The following is a 23,170-nucleotide window of genomic DNA, read 5'->3' on the forward strand; positions in this document are numbered from 1 at the left end:
CACTGCATCCCATAATCCAGGATAACAAGAGACTGCTCTCTGGGAATTATTACACTAAAACTGGAGAGTGATTTTTGCTTCACGCCCTCCGCTAAACCTCGGATACTCAGGGAAATAAAGGTTTATTTTTGTTAGTTCAACAGTAAACGCTGTGGATGTTTTACTATGGCACTAAGTCTAAAGTTGCCGTTCATACTCGAGAAGCTCAGCTCGACCTCGCACTCGGTGACATTTTCTCGTCTTCAGACGATACCCTTTCCTTGAAGACCTGACGCTCGCGACACGATCCCCTTCTGACCAATGGGTGTGAAAAGGAGGGTCGTTTCCATGGGAACACCGGATCCGGCTGCTGAAGTCGGAAGGGAATGGAGGCGCAGGGAAAGGCGCAGGAAGAGGCTCTCGTGCCGCGCTGGCGCCAGGCTCGCGAGCTGCCGTAACGGATCTAACAGTCGCCGCCCAGAGTCATGGTAAGGCGCGAGCGGTGGTGTGTGCGTGTCTGCGCCGCAAGACTTTCATGTTCTCGGGCTTCGGGGTAAATCACTGTGGCTGTGTGTCCAGGTAGCTAGTAGCTGAGCTAGCCGCAGTGTGACACGCACAAGAACAGAAGGAGTTGTTTTGCACTTCAGTCCTGCATCCGGTAAATTCCTGCTGAGGGTCAGTCAGATCATGTAGCGATAGTGAGCGCTTGAGCTATGCGTCTATATATAGTACGACTGTACACTGACTGACAGCAAGTGGCACAGCGAGTAAGAGTATCAATCATATTGTTTCACTGCGCTTGCCCTGGCGGCCCTGCAGGAGGACATGAGTTCGATCCCCGGTCTGTCTGTGTGTGGACTTTGCGTGTATGTTTTTTCCCCCGTGTCTGCGTAGGTTTCCTCTCCGGTGCTCTGGTTTCCTCCCACAGTCCCAAAAACATGCTGTTGAGGTTCACTAGTGTGTGACAGAGAGAGTGTGATCCATTTTACATTTCACTTAGCGGACACTTGTCCAAGCGACGTAGATCTCAGCAAAAGTACAATTTATTATGCATTACATTACGAGAAAGACATAGCTGCAGACATGAACGTCTCATGTAAACCTAGTTCATTACCTACTTGCTGCACCGAGGTTCATCGTTCAGGTAGGTGCCTAAAACACAGGATAGACAAATCCCGATACTCTCCCACCATTTTTTAAAAATATTATAAGATACACAAGCAAGCAAATACAATGCCAGAGTAGTGGCTAAATAAAGGCTTTATCTGGTGATGCTCATCAAGTTACGCTGCATGAACATTTACACCGTACATGAGCTGGAGAGATCTTGGGCGAGATGTGTCCGGAAAAGATGAGTTTTCAGACCCTTCTTGAATGTAGACAGAGTTTCCGCAGTTCTGAGTGAGAGGGGAAGGTCGTTCCCCCAGAATGGAGCCAGAACCGAGAACCTCCGTGCTTTACATTTTGTGCGTGGGACCACCAAGCGAGCTGATGTATGGATGAGTGAGCCAGTGTAAGTAGTTTATCTAGCAGTGTAAGTCACCTTGGTGAATAAGGTGTGTTCATTGGAAGTTGCTTTGGAGAAAAGCATCGGCTAAATGAAGTAATGTAAATGTAAGTCAGATGGTAACAGTGGGCTGTTATGAAATAAGATGCTGAAAATTAAGTGAACCTCAGACATGATGAGATAGGACTGATGTTGAAAAAGATTATGATAAATACCTCTGTAAGAGGACAGTTTGACAGCGAGGGTGGTGTGTGAGGGAGAGAACGTTGTGGGGTGGGAGGATTGTGAGTGATGATGGAGAGGACGGTGTGTGACGGAGACGCAAGTAAAAGTTGAGAAGTGGACTTTTGTTCATCTCCTGAATTTTTCATAAATCCAACTGTTATGTCATAGTAAATATGTACATTGAACAGAATTGTATTTGATTACTAATATTTTATTTTTACATTTTATCTTTACGTTCCTTGTCAGGGTGAAAGAGCAATGAACAATGTTCCAAGGAGTTGGACAGCAGGGGAGGGAATGGAGCGCTAAAGCAGCAGATATATAAACCTGTTTGGATAAACTAGCTGGCAACTGAGGAGAGGAAAACAAACACAAAAAAATCTCAGCTTTTGAAAAGGAGGAAAAAATAAACCTGTGTGGTTATTTTTAAGTAGCAGTGGTTGCCCACCCCTCAAAGGCATCCTACTGTGGTGTCAGGGGATCTGTGTGGATATGTTATGATATAAAGAAACTTATAAAATACAGCAACTATGCAGTTGTGTGTCTGAATAAGCTGTCATGTTGCAATTGTGTCTAAGGCAATCTGGTCCCGATGGACATCTGCAATAAGAACCTGAACCGCACAGCCCCAGAGGGTGAGAGTGGCCTGCAGAGGCCGGAGCTGACCTTGTGCTCCCGAACCAACGGCTGGAGCTGGCCTCCCCACCCCTTCCAGCTGCTGGCCTGGCTCCTGTATCTCTACTTCGCCGTGGTGGCCTTTGGCGTGCTGGTCCCCCTCCTGCCTTCCTACTGGATCCCTGCAGGCTACATCGTATCCTTCCATGCGCTTGCCAGGCAGCTTGTTCCGTGTTCTCAGGACGGCCCGTGCAGCGCAGCTTGCTGTTCCGCTGGGCACGATATCTTCTCCAAGACATTGTGTTCAGGAATAAATATTTGGACAAAACATCAGCAAAATAAAAATAAATTTGAACGTGTATTTCATTTGCAGTGTATGCAGCTTAATGAAGAGTATACATATTTACATTTACATTTATTCATTTAGCAGACACTTTTTTCCAAAGCAACGTACATCTCAGCAAAAGTACAATTTATGCATTACATTAAGAGAAGGAGATATAGCTGCAGACATGAAAGTCTCAAGCAAACCTAGTTCGTTACCTGCCACTTGCTGTACCGAGCTTCATCGATTGAGTAGGTGTATAAAACACAGGATAGACAAATCCCGATACCCTCCCACCAATTTTTTTTTTTTTTTTTGGGAAAAAAAAAACATATTAACATTCTATAAATCTCAAGGGATGAAAAAAAGGTACAGATAACTAACATATGCCACAAACTTTTATTCATTTTCTGTTTTCTTTTACTCATAATTACGAATACAGGTACACTGAGTCGGGTTACAAATATAGTTGAGACTGGGCATCTGTTTGTAATCGGTTTTCCTTGTAACTCCAAAATTACTTTTGCTACTAAGCCACAGTCAGTAATAGCTTAACAATGGAGAAGTAAAGTGATTTATTGATGAGATAAGTTCTGTAAAAAATTTGGATGTAGCTATAATAAAAAATACTTTGTAGGATGTTTTAATATTTTTATTAACTGCAGGCTGCATTAAAATTAAACGTAATTGGAAATGCCAAAAAAATAGAAAGTGGTCTTCCTCAAAATCCGATTTCGAAACTGGAAGCTGCTCGTATCTTTGAGAGTTTGGAACGTGACTGTTATTAAGAGGAGCCAGTTTACCAGTGTTGGTTTAATTTTCCATAGCAGAGGGAGATGTTTTTGTACTTAACTGGTACCCAGTGCACCGGTGTCATGTTTGTGTGTCACCTCTTTGTTCATCTCACCGCGGTCTCCATTGACCCTGCTGACTACAATGTTCGCGCCAAGAGCTACAGGGGCCCCGTGCCCGTGTTCGACCGCACCAAGCACGCCCACGTCATCGAGAACTGCCACTGCTACCTCTGCGAGGTGGACGTGTGAGTGTGACACTCCTGAGATCGCCACGCTCCAAACACAGGGGAAGAGAAAAGAGCAGAGCACAAACAGTTTGAGTTATCATGTTCCTCCCATTTTTATTAAATGCTGGTTTTGTTATTTCAACAAAAGCCCCGAGTAATTATTTTTGCTTTGTGGAGGCGTTTGCTTCTTGCTGTTGCCGTGTCGCTTTGTGCGTGAGCCCTGTGCTGATGCAGACTTTTTTTGTTTTTTTTGTTGTTTTTTTAAAGGAGCCCAAAGTCAAAGCATTGCAGTGCGTGTAACAAGTGTGTGGCCAGCTTTGACCATCACTGCAGATGGCTCAATAACTGTGTGGGCAGCAGAAACTACTGGTGAGTCTGCAGAAGTTCTTTGGCCGTCCCAGCATTATGTGAAGATTGTGCTGTAGTACTTGAATTAAGGTTTCTACTCAATAAATGCCATTTTGTGTAAGAATTTCTCATTTTGTATTTGAGGTCTTGCTGCTGGTGTATTTTTCGCATTATACTAGAGGTTACACACAGTCGAAGGTATGCAGCCCTTTCTCATCTGACATTGGGCACCCTGTGCTTTCAGGCTATTCCTCAACAGTGTCATTTCTGCTCTCCTTGGAGTGTGTCTTGTTGTGCTCATTGCCAGTTACGTCTTCATCGAATTCTTTCTCGACCCGTCAAAACTGCGCTCTGACAAGCACTTTCAAGGTATGTTACATAATCACATTTATGTACTGGCTGTGATTGTTTTTTTTTTTTTTTACATTTTATGCATTGTGCACACAGTCAGTGGCCACTTTATTAGGTACAACTACGTATTACAACTCCAGAACAGCCTGAACACTTTGAGACATGATTCAACAAGGTGCTGGGAACATTCCTTATAGGTTTTCGTCCGTGCCGACTCAAACGTGAAATATTTCCCACACGTTCATGCTGTGAGTGTCCTGTTCCACCTCATTTCAAAGGTGCTGAAGTGGGTTCAGATCTGAGAACTGTTTCCCATTGGTATGAACTGACCTCAGTTTGAGATATGTGTTTTGTGACACGGAGCATTATTCATTTGAAAAATGGTGGACTGTGGCCATGAAGGGATACACCTGATCACAAAAAATGCTGTGGTGTGCTGTAGTAATCTAATCAATGCTCAGTTGGTATTAAGGAGACTAATGTGTGCCGGGACAACATTCCAGAGAACTAATGACACTACCACCACCAGCCAGTTTCTCTGACAACATGGTAGGATGGCTTCATGCTATTCACATCAAATTCTGACCCTACCATCAACATGTCACAAGAGAAATTGATTCATCAATAAAGGCTGTGTTTTTCTGCTCTTCAGTTTTGGTGATCTCGTGCCCACTGTAGTATCATGCCGGTCTTTTTGGCAGGCAGGAGTGAAACTTGCTACTGTAACCCATCCACTGCAAGGTTCAATGAGTTCAGAGAATTCAGAGTTGCCTTTCTGCACACCACTGAGCTGGTATTTTTGCCCCTGTGTCCTTCTTTTTAGCTTGAATGAGTTTGACCATACTCTTGTCATCATTCACAAGGTGTTTTCATGCACAGAAATGCTACTGAGTTGATGCGTTTTGTTTATTACAGCGTTCTCTGTGAACTCTACGCTGTAGTGTGCAAATATCTCAGGAGCGTGACTGCTTCTGAGATTTTGGCCACATCCAAAATCATCTAGTTGAACCATTTTGCCTATTGTAACACTTATCCTAACGGTAACAGAACCTCTTGGCCCAGGGTTTATTATATATATTGAGTTGAAGCCACATGATTTGCTCTTTCAAGTAGCAGGCTATTTGCATTAACCAGCAAGTGTAGCTAATAAAGTGGCCCCTGAGAGTATAGCAGTCCTTTCAAACAAAACAGTAGGTTTGGATTCCCAACACAGTATGCGTGATTTAAATGCGCTTACTGTTAATGCCTTTGGCTTGGTCTCGGTTTCGGTTATCTTAATACAGTTAAACAGTTTAATGAAGAATGGTAAGCAGGGATTGGCATCCATACTGTGCTGACTGCGTTTCATGCCTCTTCTATCTGCAGTCAGGAATGAGACCGTTGTATGGTTTGTGTTTCTGCCTGTGGCCCCTGTATCCACTGCCGGCCCAGCCATCCCTGCCCTGGCTGGTATCACTATTGCACTGGGGCTGCTGTCAGCTCTACTGCTGGGGCATCTTCTGTGCTTCCACATCTACCTCAGTGAGTATACATCAGTGTAATGTGCACCTCACTATGTATGCAACAGTTTATTGTGTACACTGGTTCTGCATGTTATGAATGTTCCAGTTATGAACTTTTGAAAATACAAACACCGTTCAGTTGATTTATTTGTATTTAATTACATTTTCTTTATTAATTCTTTTTCTAAAATTTCCATTTCTAGCAAAGCGATAGTCTCTAACAGGGCATTGCATAGGTTTTATGGGATGAATGCATCAGCAGTTCTCATCGATTAGGAGTTTGTGGAGACAAGATATTTTTATTTTCAGTCATTTTAAATTAGTTTAAGGGGTCAGGCTTTATATAACACAAAGCAGATAAAAACATTACAATAAAAATATGATTCAGTAATTTTTTTTTTGTAAATTGCGATATCCAAGGTTTTTACAAAACTTGCAAATTAATCAAGGTAGGTCTTTATTAAGCTTTTGTTGACTGCTGTTGGGGAAAAATAGCTTTTGGAGTTACAGATTTATAAAGCAGATTTATAGTCCTTGTTGTCTTCATAAATTGATGAACCAGTGTATTTTATGGCTGACACAACACCATTTCTTCTGCCACAGTGAGAATACACTGCTGTAGTGTAAACTTTAGTGAGTGTACCTCACTGTCCAACACTGCATGAGTCGTTGATTTCTTAACATTGTTCATTTTTGTCAGGGTGAAACATTAACCAAGTTAACCCTAATACAATTCCGTTTGCACTGTACTTGTAAAAATAAGACGCGTCTCTGGTTATGATTGTCAGTCTTGTGTTTTGACGGGGTAAATAAACAGTGTCAGGAATTTCAAAATGTCCTCGGCGTTTGTTTCGACTACCTTGATGAAGTGAGACTGAGGGTTCCTGTGACCTCTTGAAACCCTAATCTTAGCATATCACTGAGTTTTTCTCACCCATCTGTCTCTTTGCTAAAGTTAACCCATTTCAGTCTAGTGGGCATGGTGTACAATTCAGAACCAAGACAAGCCCCTTTGCAGACACATGTCAGCTGTTTTTCGAATGTCACCGGGAGTGACACAATTGCAGCACAGACACATCGCCGGATACGTGATATGCAGCTTACGGAATCTTGGATTTATGCAAATTATTGTGAAAGGTCGGTTGTAGAAATTGAGATTTCTGAAAATGTTACGTTTCTCATCTGCGTTACGCCTGTTGCCACAGTAATCTTCCGCAAGCTACGCATTTCCCCAAACATGCGCTCGCTCTCCCTCAGTCGTGCAACAGAATTGTCACTATTTTTTAAACATTTCCTTGTCTCTCTGACTTCAGTGGTGTTGCAGTTTTACCTGAAAAGAGGCAAACAGATGCTGAGTGCACAGTCTATACCCAAAACCAGGAAAATGGATAAAAAAATGTGAAAGTGGACAGTAATATTTGAACCATTTAATATTCAACACAGGCATAATTTATGCTGGGGAAACATCCCCAGCCCTACCAGTTTTGCCCATAACACCTTTGAAATGTTCAGTAGCCTTTAATGAAACAGCTGGGTCACCATATTATAATATGACCAACCCCAGCACTTAAAATCCCAGGTAGGACCCTTAATTTCCTTCATTCAGCAGTAGGCCATCTGTTGCCAAGGCCAAAGCTTTTACCAAACACAAGTCACTACCATTGCACTGAGAGAGCTACGTTATTTGAGGCCTTAAGCATTCTCACGCTTTTCCACAGTGGCCATAACCAAGACTGTGTTGAGAGTGTTGGAAAAGTCTGTGTTATTAATGCATGTTGTATGAGGAAGGAACATATGTGATGTGAGATTCACGTGTTTGAGAGAGAAATACAAACTTGATGCTTGTTTGTTTGTCGTGTTTGGTCGTGGAAAATCACCTGAGACCATTTGATTTCTCTGAGCTCATTTTTGAAACACAGTGGCCTTGCGAGAGGCTGGAACCGAAATGCTTTTCTGCGTTTTCTGTCGATTCAGTGTGGAACAGGCTGAGCACATACGAGTATATTGTTCGTCAGCGACATCGCCAGGAGGCCAGAGAGCCAAGCAAGAGCTCCTCTGGGTACGACTCTGTGCCTCCTAAACCCAGCTTCCTCAAGGTACTGAGCCTGCAGCTTGTCTTCTTAAAACTGCCACACCTTACCATCAGTGGCCAGCATGTATGCTACCTACTTCCAATTTTATGTGATTGTGACATTTTGACATTTAGTCAAATATTTTTATTTTTTGCAAAAGAACATACTTTTATTTTTTACGGCTGTTTTTCCTTTATATTAGATGTACTACAGCTTGTTATGAGCTTGCTGAGGCTGCATGTGCCAGTCCTGTCCCTCACACCTTCCTTAAATCCTTTGTAGGACCAGTCTGGTAGAGGGCCTAAAGTAGTTCAATGTGGCACACTCTGATTACCACTCATTAGGTGACTGGCAAAATCCTTGACATTTGAGCAAAATGCCCCGCACTGCTGGTAACAGGGATAGATGCTGGGCGGTTAATGCCATTTGAATCAGTCTAACCATTTAACCAACATACATTTTCCAACACATATATTTTCCAGTTTCTTTATTTATTTTTATTGCATTTGCTTCTTCATTTTATATTGTAAAATTTCTTTGTTGGGGAGTCAAAATGGCCTGCGTTCCCACGTTTTACCAATAGAAAGCAAAATGCAGTCAGAATAGAAACTCGGATGGCACCGTGGGGAGGGGGAGCACAGTATCTCAGAGCTGCATATTTTCCCGTATATACGCATCCCGCATATTTTTATGTATTATAGCTATAGCCGATCTTTTCCAGAAGCTGTCCGTGCCCAGTGAACAAATAGAGCTTTTTCCGTTCTTTTTCATTGGAATTTGAAAATGACTAGGTACTCACACACATTTATCTGATCCATCGGGTGCTTCCTCGTGTCGACTTTTGAAGAAGTTTTCCATGAGACACTTCCTCACGCGATCCTCTGTTACACTGCAGTTGACTCTCTGTTGTTCCTTTCCCTTGCAATGGTTGGTGCATCGGAGAAACATCAGTGTCTCGCATGTATAAAGCAGAACACAACACTGAATAGGAGGATGTAGAGATGCTTTAAGACTAGTAGGCTTAGAGTAATGCAATGTGAATTCATGTTAATAAAAGATAATAAGCGGCCGTCCGGTTCATGTGTTCCCCGGGGCAGCTGATGGCACAGACGTTAGAACTGTTGCCTTCAGGTCTGAAGGTTGCAGGTGTGAATCTCATATCCTGCTATAGCACCCTTGATCAAGGTGCTTAGTGTGAACAGTTGTAGTAAATATTACTCATGTCTATTAATAGGTAAATAATTGTAGTTACCTTAATGTTATGAGTTGCTTTGGTGAAATGTCAGCTAAATGAATAAAGGTAGATGCCTCACACTCTTTGACGTATAGAGCAACACTGAGACCCTGCATTGTATGAGCTGTTTATGAAAATAAATAATAGTCTTTCAGCTAATATTTAGTGTATTATAGCTTTGTCTGAAGTTTACAAACAGACTTTCCTCTCAGTTGTGCTCTTAAGATGAGGTACAAGTCTACAGAGATCAGATGAAACTAAAAACCAACCTTCTCCTGGACAAGGACTGAGAAAAATTTTCAAATGACATCATATAAGAAAATAATGTGCTAACGATCTAGGGCTTTTCCCTCCAGTGTTTTGTTTACTGCGTAACTTGGTGACACATGAGTTTCAAATAATAGTTGATGAAATTAAAAATCGCTCTTAACTTTGCTCATTTGATTTGAAGGAGCATGGCAAGGATAGACTATGTCTGAACATTTTAGTACGTTGGATTTTTAATTGCCGTTTTTATTGCTTTCTTGTATTAATACATTACAAAGGATTTATTCACTTAATTGCCGTTATGTTCATTACTCAGTAGCTTGACTTTTTAACTGGTTCAAATTTTTAAAAATATTTTCTCTAATGTGTCTCTACAAATGTTCTACCAAACTTGAGGGAGAACGGAGTAGTGACGATGAAATTCTGTAGCCAGGGGCTCTTGTGTGACAAGCAGATGTGGGGTAGCCATAGCAACTCCCCATCAGGCTTGGAGCTTGTTGTGTGTGAAAGAGGGCAGTTCTTGTAAAGCCACCTGTGCTTGGCATCCCCACAGTGGACTCAAGTTGCTACTCATATTCACCACAATATGGGTCTAATGTTACTTTCTGTGTCGCTGAAACAAGATTGCATGCGCAAACCATCCAGTTTCCCTGTTACGGTCACAGTTACGGTAATTCGACATATGGAGCAATTCATACTGTGAAGAATTAAAATGGCAGCAGAAACTGGAACGGAGCTTAAATGTTATTCACATCATTAACACAAACAATATAGTAACACATGTTTTGTTTTGTGTTTCTTTTTTGATGACATTACACAAGATGTGGCTGAAAGGAAATTGTTTTAAATTAACAGCATTCTGTTTATTTGCTATGCAGCGAAAAGCACCCATTCAAAATAATTAGTAAATTATTACCTGTAAGGGGCAGATATGTAAATAAAAGCTGTGCTGAAATAGGCTCAGAGCTCTTAAAAAGCTGTGGGATCATGACATAAAAACATTTTGGCGCATGTGTGTTCATCTCCGTGTTTGTATCTTTTGTGTCGGTCCTTGACTGAGTCTTGGAGGAGTGTGAGTGTTCTTTCGTCACCTTTTCTCTGCATTCCTTTCAGGACGTGAGCTTTTCTGGGATGCTGGGCTACACCAATCCCGAGATGGACTTGGAGCACCACACTACTAGGACAGCAGGGCCAGGAACCGAGTAAGCAGTGGACATGGGCAGGGTCACCGCACATCCTCAGCTCTAGCTGCTTTTTCCACAGAGGCACTTCTGAGTTCCTCACACTCTTAAGGGCTTTTGCTCCGCTCCGGTCGGGTCCTTCAACAGGGTGTTTCAGTGGTAAACACGTAATTGAGCTTTCTTAACTTCAGGTTAACCAGATATGTCATTATAAATGTTTTACATTTATTTCTTTATTTAGCAGGCACTTTTCTCCAAAACCACATACAGTGATTATTAAACAGTAGTCAGCTGACACCTTTATCAAGATGACTCAGTACATACACTAAACTCCATACAGTCATTCACACGTGTACAGCAGAACAATGTAACACATGCACACTAAGACCAGTTTTTAGATTTCCCAATTTATCTGAAATATGTCTTTGGCCTGTGGGAGGAAACCAGAGCAGCCGGACGAAACCAATGCAAACGTGAAGAACGTGCAAGGTCTGCAAAGACTGAGCTGCATTGAAACCCATGCACGAAGTCGAGAAATGTGCTCTAAAAATAGCGTGATGTCTTATTTGCAACAAATTTTACATGAATATTCTTAAACTGCTCTGTTCACCTATAATGACGTGTCCACTTTCAACCCAGCGGTGAAGTCACGGAAGAAGCAGTTTTCATGTCAAATGGAGGTGTGTGACAAACGTGTTGATGCTCAGGTTACTCGGCAACGGCAGTGTGAGGAGTTCATCCGCCAGACTGACTGAGGAGGAGTCACTCACCATGGCCTCCATGGAGTGCAAGGAGGCCATTTCCCGCCACAAACAGACTGAGGTACGCTCCAAACACACCAACCACATCCCGAAACTGTGCCGGTCGTGATAAACAGCTGCTTTCGGGAGTACATACTCACCTTCGTTAGAACAAAATGAACATGTTAAAATGTTTCACTTGTGAAAAAAATTATAAAGTAGTCCAACTAACAGCCTTTCCACAGCACAGAGGGAAAAAAAAACTTTACTGGGTTGTGGCAAAGTCATTCATGATCTTCTTGTATGGTGTGGGAATGGTCTTCACTGCTGCTTGCGTGTGGTTTTAAAGTTACTTTTTTCATGGGACTGAAGAAAAAGAAGAAGAAGAAGGTGCACAAAGCTCCAGCAGAAGTGAGGACCGAGACGCTGCTAGAGGACGGGGCTGGCAAGGCCACCCTGAGTCCTGCAGAGGCCGGTAGGTTCGCTGTGTCTCATAACCCCCCCCGTTCTCTGTGCATAGCGATGGTAGAGATGGTGCTTCAACCTTCTTCATAAGAATCATTGAACTGTGGCAAAGAAAAAGGTAACTCCATCTTCAGATCCTTTTAAAACCGAATTGATTTATATATCACTGGACTGCTAAAGAATAATACTATCAAGGAAATGAACATCCTAAATCCAGCCCACATGCACCCCGCAGTTATTTTTAAAGGCAGTGTAATATATTCATTACTGAGGGTTTTTGTTGGAGGGGGGCTTTGTGGCATGGTAAGTTTGGCCTGTGCCTGCTGTGTGGTGGGTCTGGGGTTCAAGCCCTGCTTGGGGTGCCCTGCAATGGACTGGCATCTCGTCCTGGGTGTGTCTCCTCCCCCTTCAGCCTTGCACCCTGTGCTTCTGGGATAGGGCTTGTGAAGAGCGGTTGTTGATGTTGGTTGGTTTTTGTTATGTTCACAAATGAGCCTCTGCAGCTGTAGCAGATGGCTCGTTTTTTTCTTTCAAGAGATTCTCCCATTCATTTTTTCAAAGAAAATACTATTCGAAACCAGGTTTGATCTTTGTATTGTGTTTTTTTTTTTTGTCATTTGACAAGCGAGAATTGAACATTCCTGTTTATGTGTGAAACTTCATGTAAACATCTCTTGAATTCATTTAGATGTTTTATGAGATTTGAGGATATAGAACGCACGCACGCACGCACACACACACACACACACACACAGTCTACAACTGCTTGTCCCAAACGGCGTTGCAGCGAATCGGAGCGTAACCCGGCAACACAGGGTGCAAGGCTGAAGGGGGAGGGGACATCTCATGTTTAAATGTGACTTCCATTAAACTGTTTAATTTTTCTGTAGAAGCCACTATGGGTGCGGCCACCTCTGTGTCTACCCTGAGTCAACGTCTGCCCTTCCCGGCGTTCCCGCCGCGGACCCCTGCGCAAACGGCCGAGTACCAGTCTGACTCTGCCGAATCCCTGGAGGAGATTCCTGTAGTCCTGGCGCGGCTCGGCAGTGCTGCGGTGGCGGGCTTTCGCAGCCCTGGGGCGGAACCGTGTGCCTCAACTTCCACCTCTGCCTCGTCCTCCCAGCATGCCCTGCTCCCCTCTGCCAGCCAGCACCGCAGCAAGCGGAATTCCCAAACTCAGAGGTGGGGAATGCAGAGGTTTGAGATGGTGACTCAGGCGCCCACGGTCTTTGTCAGCAGGAGCAGCGGAGAGCCTGCAAGTAGCAGCCACGTGCCTGAAGGGCCCAACAGCGAAGGGCCCCTCGGCACTTTTGGGAGGAGTCAAGTGAGTAGCAGCTCCAGAATGCGAGGCACACTGTCCTTGGAGAGGTGAACCTGCTGTGTCTTGCTCTGGATGAGGATGACACAGAAGGAAGATGAGAGACTGGACACAGCCTATGCAAACCCTCCAGAACGGGAAGAAGTGTTTTCAATGTCTTTCAGTTTCTAAGTGTGCCAGCATTTACACAAATGATAACCACTGCTATAACTACTTACATTTCTCTTTATTCATTTTCCCGTTTATTCCACTTGCACTTCGTTGTATAAATGCACTAAAATATATTTTTCCAATTAAATGTTTTATTTTTGTTTTCTTTGTTTTAAATGCCAAAGGTCATACACTGTGTACAACCTTTTGATGAAGGACCTGTCAGCTGTTAATTTTTTTCTCCAAACTTGTGCTATATAAAACTTTACCTGAAACCTTAATTTTATATGGACACTTTCATAAAAAAATGCTGTTGTGTTAAATCCTGTTGTTTATTTCTGTATCTGATCAAACTCTTGGTTACCTGGTTACAGATTCCACCTGTTCTTTCAGCTCACACACTTTGTAGCACATAGAACTTTGAAGGACCACAAAAAATATTTATTTTAACTGTACTATTAGTTGTACTTTGATACAGTATTTTAACCACTGCAGGTGCTTTGCTCACTGCATAGGTAGTTTGCGTCTACAATAAACCTAAAAGCCATTCTCATGTGCAAAGTGATGTTTATATGTCTGACTTTACTGAACGGAGAGAAACAGCTCACCTGTCATTGTGCGGTGTAATTGACCACAAAATTCCATAATCCTGCAAAAAATTGTTGGTAAATGGAACAATAAAATATTTCACATTTAGTTTACACTTTTTCCCAAAGCACCTCCCAGCTCACTAGTTTTACTGGAGAAATTTAAGCTAAGTACCTTGCTCAAAGGGTACTACAGCTGGAGATGGGGTTTGGCCCTGTAACCATTGGATCCAAAGACAGCAACTCTAACCACTATGCCACCAACTGTCCCGTTTATACTTTCATACTCAATGAGTTAATATACGCACATATTCAGGTTGTAATGTATCATTATTAATAATGTTGGTTCTTTCCAACATCTCGTCATTTTTTTTATTTATACAGTGGTGTGTTTTTACTAAAGCAGACCAGGTCAGGTATGGCACTCCATCCACAGCAGCGTTTCTCCTTGGACTCGAAGCAATGACCTGTGGGTTGTTAACCTGCAGCCTTCTTGCTATGTCTAATTTTTGTGAATACCAGAGGGTACAGAAATAAAATGTTCTAATAGTATTTTGTGGGTGCTGGATGGATGTTTTCTTCTTTTTTTTCTGCTAGCAAACAGAAATAATCTAATGTTCTTTCTGGCTTTTACTTTTATTCGTTTATATAGCACTTTTCCCCAAAGCTTCTCCAAAGTGTTAAATGACTTGCACTGAGTTACCCATTTGTATAGCTGGATAACGTTTACCAAATCACTTCAGGGTAAATACGTTGCTCAATGGCACTACAGCAGCAGCTGCCGTTCGGTCCTGAATGCACTCGTCTCTAACCATTATGCCACCCGCTGCACCAACTGCACTTTTGTTCTTTGACAAAATAAATTCTGCAAGGGCCCCAATAAAAGGGCAATTTTCCCAGATCTTTAATGTGTATGATTAAGAGGTGCAGGAAATCCCACTGATCTGGGACAAGAGGGAACCACTTGCCTGAATACAAACCATCACCAGACAGATGTGCCATTTTCCTCAGTACATGAAAGAAAAGTATGTAATTTCGAATACATTCTCGGTACTGTTCGGGGCCCACATTGGAACGGTTTCAATCTGCATCAGTCACATGTCCCATATGTTTTTTACATAGTTTTTTATACTTTTTCTTATACTTATTTATGGCTTGCTTTCAGAATTTAAAAGGATGTGCCTTGGCTAGACTGTTGCAATTTATATTTACTATCTTGTTCCCCTAGAAACATAATGTGTCTCCCTTTAACTGCCTTTAACAGCTGGTCAGTAGTGTTTGTTTTCATGGCAACAGCTGAGAAACAGTCTGAAATCATAAAGACTTCCTTTGATGCTGTCTCTGCTCCCAGGAAAGATGTGTTTATGGCGTATCACCTTGATGATATTGAGGATGCTCAGATGTGCTTTCATCCTTCTTTCCTTATGGCAGCGGTGCTCCATAGCCCTTATGCTAAAACTTTGTTCTCCTTCAAGGCACAGAGGTGGACATCTGTTTCCTCTCAGTGCCATGTCCTGCCATCTCTCCATCTGAAGCACGTCAGCTAATAATGGCCGATGATGAACAACAACCTCCGGAGAGGATGCTGGAAATGACAGGCAGAGACCCTGAAGGCCTAAAGCGTTCAGAGATCTTTCCAGCTATGTCAACTGATCCCTGGATCCCACCACCAGCCCATCTCTGTCTCGCTTCCCTGAGTACAACGTCCTAACGAGGGATCAACAACTTTGTTCACTTGCCCAACTTTGATCCATCTAGCAGACTCACATCTTTAAAAGCTGCAAAAATTAACATGGACAAAATATTTTATCTGCTGAAGTAATAGTTATCCTGAGCATCTCCTGTAAAGATACTAAGCATTCCAGATGTACTATCTGTTGCAAGGTTCGACTATAGTGGCCACTCAGGAGTGCTGCACAGCTCAATGTACTGGAGTCTTGCACAGGGTGCACACTTTATCGTGCCTCTGGGATGGGCTCTGGACCACCACCAGATGAAGGAATGAATAACGTGTGTCTTTCTGGTATGATTATGGTCAGCCTCTCCTCAAAGGCAGAGAAACACACTTTGAATGAACAGTGGAGTTCAGTTGCTCTTGTTCCTGGGGTTCTGCTAACAGTTTTCTGCATCCAGTGGAGTCTCCAGGACACCTACGTAACATTTACTGGTAAAGCCCACAATAAAGTAAGTGACCCTTTCCCAGTCTCTGGGACCTTAGGGTTAGTTAGGCTTCTCATCGCGTTCATTTGTTGACCCAGCCGGTAAACAACCGCACGCCTGCTCGCTTCTCCATGGCATCCTTCTGTTCCTTATCTTGTATTGTAAAGACTTGGGTTGGGATACACTTCATCCAAGGGGTATTTTGGCCAACAGCCAAGAGGACAGGTTTACTCTTATAATTATTTTTATTTAATCAACATCAGAGCAGAACAGGGAAGGGATAGTAACAGGGTGGTCAGACAGTGCCAGCTAAGAAGTTCCAAAAGGGTGACCAGATGCTGCAGGATTCACTAGGACTGTAATGCATTTCTATAATAGTACTGACTTGGCCACTTGAATCAGCCAGGTACCTGTGGAGGGAGCATCTGGTGAGGACTGTAGCAATACAATGCTTTACTTGTCAAGTATTATAACACCTTATTTAGCTGATATTGCTGTCCAAGGCACCCTTCAATGTTAGATCTGCACCACAGCAAATTACTTACAAATAGGTACCCATTTATACAGCATGATGTTCTTATAGAAACACACACACCTTGTCTGAAACCACTTGTCCCAAGCAGGGTCACAGCAAGCCAGCATCACCAGGTACAAAGCTGGAGGAAGAAGGGGCACACCCAGGATGGGGCACCAGTCTACCACAAGGCAAGCCAAGCAGGACTTGTACCCCAGACCCACCACAGAGCAGGCACTGGCCAAACCCACTGCACCACCACACCATCTGCCCTTCTAGGAACAATTCTGAGTAAATATCTTGATCAAGGGTACTACAGGGTACTACAGCAGGGGCTGCTGGGACCCTCATCTCACACCTCCTGGTGCCCCAGTGACTGTTTTCAGTTAGATCTGAGTATTTTCTTAAAATCCAAAGAAATATTTTAACATGGGGGTGCGGTGGCGCAGTGGGTTGGACCGCAGTCCTGCTCTCCGGTGGGTCTGGGGTTCAAGTCCCGCTTGGGGTGCCTTGCGGCGGACTGGCGTCCCGTCCTGGGTGTGTCCCCTTCCCCCTCCGGCCTTACACCCTGTGTTGCCGGGTAGGCTCCGGTTCACCGTGACCCCGTAAGGGACAAGCGGTTCTGAAAATGTGTGTGTGTGTGTGTGTGTGTGTGTGTATTTTAACATCGCAAATGACCGAACAACGGAAGAGTTAACGAGAAGGCAGCAGAATGCAAGGATTTCAAACAAGAGGCGAGACGTGGTGGAAAAGGAACTTCAGTCACTGAAAAGATTTTCCATTTGCATGTCGTTTTTAGGCACTCTACTAATTAAAGCCTTCATTAAGTAGCAAGTTTAATACCAAAACCTTTCCCAGTAGTTAAGGGAAACTGACTTAACTCTCATGTCAGTGTGCTCATAAAATCACATCTAGTTTTTTTTGAACCCTTCCAAAATTAAAGTTATTGGAAATGAAAGACCTAAGCAAGACAGCAGGAGGTTATAGCTTTTGGGAAAGATTCCTGTTGCAGTCGTGAAATGAATAAGAACCAGGCACGACTGAAAATATAAATCTGTATTACATCCGGTCAAATTTAGCGTACCCTTGTTTTTATGGCTCATGTCAGTATGTTTAAAAATAGAGATGGGGGGGAGTGAGAGAAAGCTAGGAAAATCTGACCATTGCAGGATGGCACTGGGGAGCTGTGGGGAGGTAGGGGTTTGTCTGCATTGCCCAGCACTGTCTTAACACCTGGCTGCTACCCCACACCCCAGCCATAAGACACTGAAGTGGACACCCAAAAGGCCCTGCCCACTGGCTTAGCTGTGCCTTTCACAAGGCCATATCTGCATAGTTGGGTGTGACCTACACAAGGCCCCCCCACTGGGTTGGGCATGTCCTACACAAAGCCCCACCCACTAAGTTGGGTGTGACCCACACAAGGCCCCGCCCACTAGGTTGGGTGTGCCATACACAAGGCCCCACCCACTTGGTTGGGTGTGCCATATGAAAGATCCCACCCAATCAGCTCAAAGGTTGTTTCTTCTAGACAGGGGGCAGCTCACCTATGATCCAGCTGTTCTACCAACACTCTTGGTAATTTCTAATACCAGTTTCCAAACAGGTATGATGTATTTCAGCTTTACAGGAATTTATGACTCTCATAAGTAAAAACAAGATTTAAGAAATGAAACTGTAGTTACACCTGCATGGCTACAGTTTAAAGACAAATGTAACATGGGTCAGCAATTTTTAACTGAACAAGTGTACACTATGCTGGCAAGACAGTTGTATGTTTTTCATGAAAGAGATACAAATCATGAAGGTTATGAATCCTGGCTTATTTGTTTTTCCTGATCATGATGTAGTGCTAAGGTTAGGGGAACTATTCCATCATTCTTAGCTGCTTAGTGTATATGTGTTTTCAGTATGTTTAATAAGTATGTGCTAATTGTATTAATTGGTGGTTGAGTCTCTGCAGTATTTTATTATGTATGTGCATGTAATATTCAATTGCCCACCCGCAGTGTGTTGCATCTTTACCTCTGGGTTTGTATATATTTGCTCTGCATCTCAAATAGTACAGTACAGGTGTTGGTTCTCTGAGTTTCCTGTCATTGCAGTTTCTTTGTATGGTGGGCCTGTGGTCTGTACAGAGGCTTTTTGTGATCCACGTATCCCAGTGGGTTGTTGGTGGTGGAGTTCCTACTGTGCTGACCCCACCCTGGCTATGGCCCAGGTGTGGTTTCACATTCATTCGTCCACCAGCCCTGTGTCCTCCTCTTTTGCAGGAGCCCAGTCTGTCCTCTCATCCAGCGGCGACCACAGGTATGATAAACGGCTCTAGGCAGTTCAGTGTCTCTTTCCTTTTTACCGCACTGCCCTTGATGTTGGACAGGATGTCTCCATGGATACGGGTGTAAACAGAAGATAACAAGGCCATGGTTTTAAAGCACAGGTGGGCAGCGAGCGGGACGCAGGCAAGGGAGGGTAGCGCAGCGTGCACAGGACCACGGGTGAGCGAAACTCTGCAGAGGTGAGACTGACCGTTGCTCAGACTCCTTTGGAGAGCTGCATGTGTGGCACAGCTTTGGGTTCGCTCGCAGTTTCAGGCGTGCAGTTTTCTCCATACTCTCTGCTCACAGCACTCAGCTTCAGGATACATGTGCTTTATTATAAGCCTACACGGTGATTCATTACTACGATGTGTTGGGAATTTTTGAAAATGAATGTGCGGTGTGAAAATGAAGTTGAGATTATGTTCACTGATTCCTCCTTCATCCTGCTGCTTTGTTAATGGAATAATGGATCAATTTTGTTTGGTCTGTGGTAGTTATGCAAAAAACTCATTCTATACTGGCACTCAGTGAGCTCACACTCATTGTACTGAAGTTAATGTGTCTGTGTACATTTTAATGTAAACATTTATTAGTATGGAGAACACAGTAAAAAATAAGATAGTTGCATTATTTATATTTGACTGTTTTTAATAATGCTATTTTGCACTGAAATATGCTTTCCAATGAACATGCATTTTGTATATTTCTAATACTCTTGCTCCCTAGACTACTAATGGGCGAGTTGTGTATTTTCAAGGATAGAGATTTATTTTTGGTTTTCTTTACATTTCTAGTTTTTAACACATATTTAGTGGAACAAACAGAATTATGTTGAGCCCACCAAGCCAACAGATGTCAGAACAACAGAAAAGGAGTGTGGGGCCACCTTAACTCAGCTGCTTTCTGCAAGGTTTACACATCCGGTGTTTGCAAGTGTCACCATTTCTAACAGCACTCGGAATAAGAGGTGTGCTGTTGCCATAAAAAACAAAAAATGTAAACAGCTGCTCATCAGCAATAAGGGCTCAGCAGGAGTTGACACATTTTCATTAATTTTCATCAATATGTTCAAGTTGCCCATTGTGTGTGTTAGGGTTGCTCTGGTGTGTAAACTAATTTCGACTTTAGTGCAGCTCAAAAACTAAAAAGTTTTACGGAATTATTAAATTACATCGGAAATTTTCACAAACCCTTATCTGTAAATAAATTGATTGTGCCCGAGTTCTTAAAGTGGCTACTAACTTAAAGTGAAGCGATACGAAGAAAATGAATTACAAACAGGCTTCTGATGCCGATTATATCTATAAGCTGAAGAGCCAACATCCGGGTACACACACAGATGCATACACACACTATATTGCATATATAGTATGGTACACACTTTTGTTATCCTTGACAGAGTCACAATGGCAGAAAATGCAGATGTGGAGCCGCTCCTGGAGGCCTTCAGGAAGTTTGCCATCCATGGAGACACCAGTGCCACTGGGAAGGAGATGAACGGGAAAAACTGGGCCAAGCTGTGCAAGGACTGCAAGATTGTGGATGGAAAGAATGTCACTGGCACTGATGTGGACATTGTCTTTTCTAAAGCGAAGTGAGCTGTCTCGATGCCAGAGCCACCAGAGCCTCTTGGGTTTTGTTTGGAACGACTGTTGTTTGTTTACAATGAGTGTTCACACTTACGTGCTTTTATCATTTTTTTGCGTATTTTGTGGTCAGAGCCAAAACATCTCGGGTCATCACGTACGAGGAGTTTCAGAAAGCCCTGGAGGAATTGGCCCCGAAACGGTTCGAAGGAGAGAGCGAGGAGGATGCAGTGCAATCCATCTACAAGCTGGTGGAGGGAAAAGAACCAGCCAACATGGGCATAACGGTGAGTTCATGCAGCACAGAGCTTGAGTCCCTCTTTCTTTCAAAAGAGCGTCATATTGTTGGCACATATGTAAAGATGCTGTACAAAAAGAGAGCTACAAATGGTTAAAGGTTTTTTTTTTATTCACACTTTTCCATATAGTACTATTTTTACAGTTCCATTTCATTAGTGATTTTACCATGAAACCTTGCCGGCATGGGTCTGCCTCCCACTGCCTGAGTGGTGCAGGAAAACGTGGCTTTGGTTCCCACTCAGTTTTTGTGGAGTTTGCATGTTCTCCCCATTTCTGTGTGGGTTTCCTCCAGGTGCTCCAGTTTCCTCCCACAGACCAAACGTTTAGGTGGTTTGGTGACTCTAAATTGCCCAATATGTGCCATTGTATGTGAGTGGCTCTCCTGCGATGGACTGGTGTCCCGTCCAGGGTGAATGCCCCCCTAAGCCTTGCGCCCAGTGCTTCTGGGATAGGCTCCGGATCGCCCCAACCTTGCTCAGGACAAACAGTTGTTGAAACTGTATGGATGGATCTTTTTTTTCTGTTTATCATCTCACCTGTAAACTGTCTTAAGATATCAGACTCTGGACATTCAGTCAATCAATTAGCAACTGCAGAATATGAAACAGTGTCACAAACTGAATAGTGTGTGTGTATTTTCTATACTAGAAAGCAGTCAAGACCAGTGTGGTGGACAGACTGACAGACACATCTAAGTATACAGGGTCCCATAAGGAGCGCTTTGATGAGAGTGGGCGGGGCCGGGGGAAAATTGGCCGCGAGGATCTGCAGGAGAACACGGGCTACGTGGAGGGCTACAAGCACGCTGGGACCTATGAGGAGAAGACAAAAGCCAAGTAGGCACAAGCACCATCTGGCCTGCAGCAGCACCTAACCATAAACACACACTGACATGGTTTTGTCTGCGTGTGACGTACATCAGACGACCTGCAGTCTTTATTTTGGCTTTGGCTCAATCAGCTGAACTGTGGAACAGCAGAAAACTTCAATTTGCAGACAGTGATAGGATGCTGCTCACTGCAAAAAAAAATTTTAATACCTTGCCTGTTTTCAAAAATATTCTAATGATTTTAAGTATACGGCTTTGCTGAATGACTAACAGCTGTCTAAGTAATGTTTTTATTTTTACATGTGTTCTTTGTGTACCTAATACACTTTGTGTATTTCAAGACGTATTTCATATTCCCTTTATTTTGTAGCATTTTGTGCGTTTTCATGTCTTTTTAAGTATGCTTCTCAATAAAGAAGCTTCTGTGAAAGAACCCATTAAAGTTGGACAGAGTGGTGCTGTGCAGAGATTTATGCTTAAAAATTTTAATTGTTGCTATGGAGCAGAATGAGCACGAGCATATGAGAAATGGAGAAATCGAACGGTTAGTTGAAGTTACTTTTTCAGGACAATACAGAAGAAGGATTACAGTGTCACTGAGGTCAGGTACCATTTTATCCTGTGGTGTCACCATCTACAGAAAGTTCTTATTTCTATTTTAAAGAATGACAAGAATCTGCAAAACCTTTAAAGGATGGCCCAAATGTAAAGGTCTGATCTTGCAAAATCTTCCCCACAGTCCATAGCTAACAGCAGATCAGGAGCATATAATAACTGTGCCTTGAGCAAGGAGTCACCCCTTCCCACAAATTCCAACCCATTACAGTCCATTCCCATCCGTTCACTTCTGTTAGACTGCACACAGCAGGGGCGTTCCACCTTACAGCTAGGACTAGCAAGTGGGTGACTTGCCATGGTTGCCACGGCAACCACTACGTACACAAAAAACACTGCACATGTGAGTTCAGGACATGTCTCATTTGGATGTTGACATCTCCTTGGAAGTTTTCATATAAATGTCCTCTGTCAGAGCTGCCCAACGGTTGTGGTGTGCACTCTTGTGTTCAAGAACTGCACCACCGAGGAGCACAATGTGCTGTTATGGTCCTCCTTTTAGCCTGTGCTTGTGGTGCGGAGCGGTCATATAATGTGTGATTGACGGTCAGGAATGGCAGCGGAGGCAAGTTAGAGTTGTTTAACAACAATAATAATTGGCTTCGTATGTCAATGGAAGCATACCAGAAACCCATTCGGCACTTCCCACCACTGCAGGCTTCCTACTGGCAAGAAAATGTGAAAAAACTTCCTTTTACCATCATAACCTACAGCGTCAGCTCCGCGGAGCAGTGTGCAGCATGTCTGTGAAATGCAATCTCGTCTTTTCTGGAGTTGTTTCTTAAGAGCGAACCATACTGACAGACCATATGTTTTCAGTAGCTGATGAGACCCTTGAAGGAAACCTGAAACTAAATAACTGGACATTGAAAGTATCCTCACTGAAAAGTTCTGCCCGATGAAACAAAATAGCACACGTGGTTTATTACGAAGACAAAAAACACGAGTTCTAACATAT

At 43.2% G+C, this 23,170-nt stretch overlaps 2 protein-coding genes across 2 annotated transcripts; both read left to right on the top strand.

The window, feature by feature from the left end:
- Positions 1 to 13,623, top strand: LOC108926196 (probable palmitoyltransferase ZDHHC1). The gene is made up of 11 exons (XM_018738768.1): positions 1 to 467; positions 2,290 to 2,522; positions 3,515 to 3,690; positions 3,940 to 4,041; positions 4,265 to 4,389; positions 5,737 to 5,892; positions 7,848 to 7,969; positions 10,560 to 10,648; positions 11,335 to 11,449; positions 11,740 to 11,842; positions 12,723 to 13,623. The coding sequence occupies exons 2-11, from the start codon at positions 2,304 to 2,306 to the stop codon at positions 13,202 to 13,204; spliced, it is 1,689 nt and encodes a 562-aa protein (XP_018594284.1). The 5' UTR covers positions 1 to 467; positions 2,290 to 2,303; the 3' UTR covers positions 13,205 to 13,623.
- A 6,665-nt stretch (positions 13,624 to 20,288) lies between these two features.
- Positions 20,289 to 22,235, top strand: LOC108926290 (tubulin polymerization-promoting protein family member 3-like). Its single transcript, XM_018738891.1, has 3 exons — positions 20,289 to 20,476; positions 20,602 to 20,755; positions 21,417 to 22,235. The coding sequence occupies exons 1-3, from the start codon at positions 20,289 to 20,291 to the stop codon at positions 21,606 to 21,608; spliced, it is 534 nt and encodes a 177-aa protein (XP_018594407.1). The 3' UTR covers positions 21,609 to 22,235.
- The last annotated feature ends 935 nt before the right edge of the window (positions 22,236 to 23,170 follow it).

This window comes from Scleropages formosus, chromosome 7 (assembly GCF_900964775.1).
Source record: "Scleropages formosus chromosome 7, fSclFor1.1, whole genome shotgun sequence".
Lineage (NCBI taxonomy): Eukaryota > Metazoa > Chordata > Actinopteri > Osteoglossiformes > Osteoglossidae > Scleropages > Scleropages formosus.

Bases quoted from the DNA above. Each gene is read 5' to 3' on its own strand.
- LOC108926196 (XM_018738768.1), top strand. From the start codon at position 2,304: ATGGACATCTGCAATAAGAACCTGAACCGCACAGCCCCAGAGGGTGAG. The intron at 4,390-5,736 runs GTATGTTACATA...TTCTATCTGCAG, and splicing joins CTCTGACAAGCACTTTCAAG to TCAGGAATGAGACCGTTGTA. The intron at 10,649-11,334 runs GTAAGCAGTGGA...GTTGATGCTCAG, and splicing joins ACAGCAGGGCCAGGAACCGA to GTTACTCGGCAACGGCAGTG.
- LOC108926290 (XM_018738891.1), top strand. From the start codon at position 20,289: ATGGCAGAAAATGCAGATGTGGAGCCGCTCCTGGAGGCCTTCAGGAAG. The intron at 20,477-20,601 runs GTGAGCTGTCTC...TTTTGTGGTCAG, and splicing joins ATTGTCTTTTCTAAAGCGAA to AGCCAAAACATCTCGGGTCA. The intron at 20,756-21,416 runs GTGAGTTCATGC...TTTCTATACTAG, and splicing joins CAGCCAACATGGGCATAACG to AAAGCAGTCAAGACCAGTGT.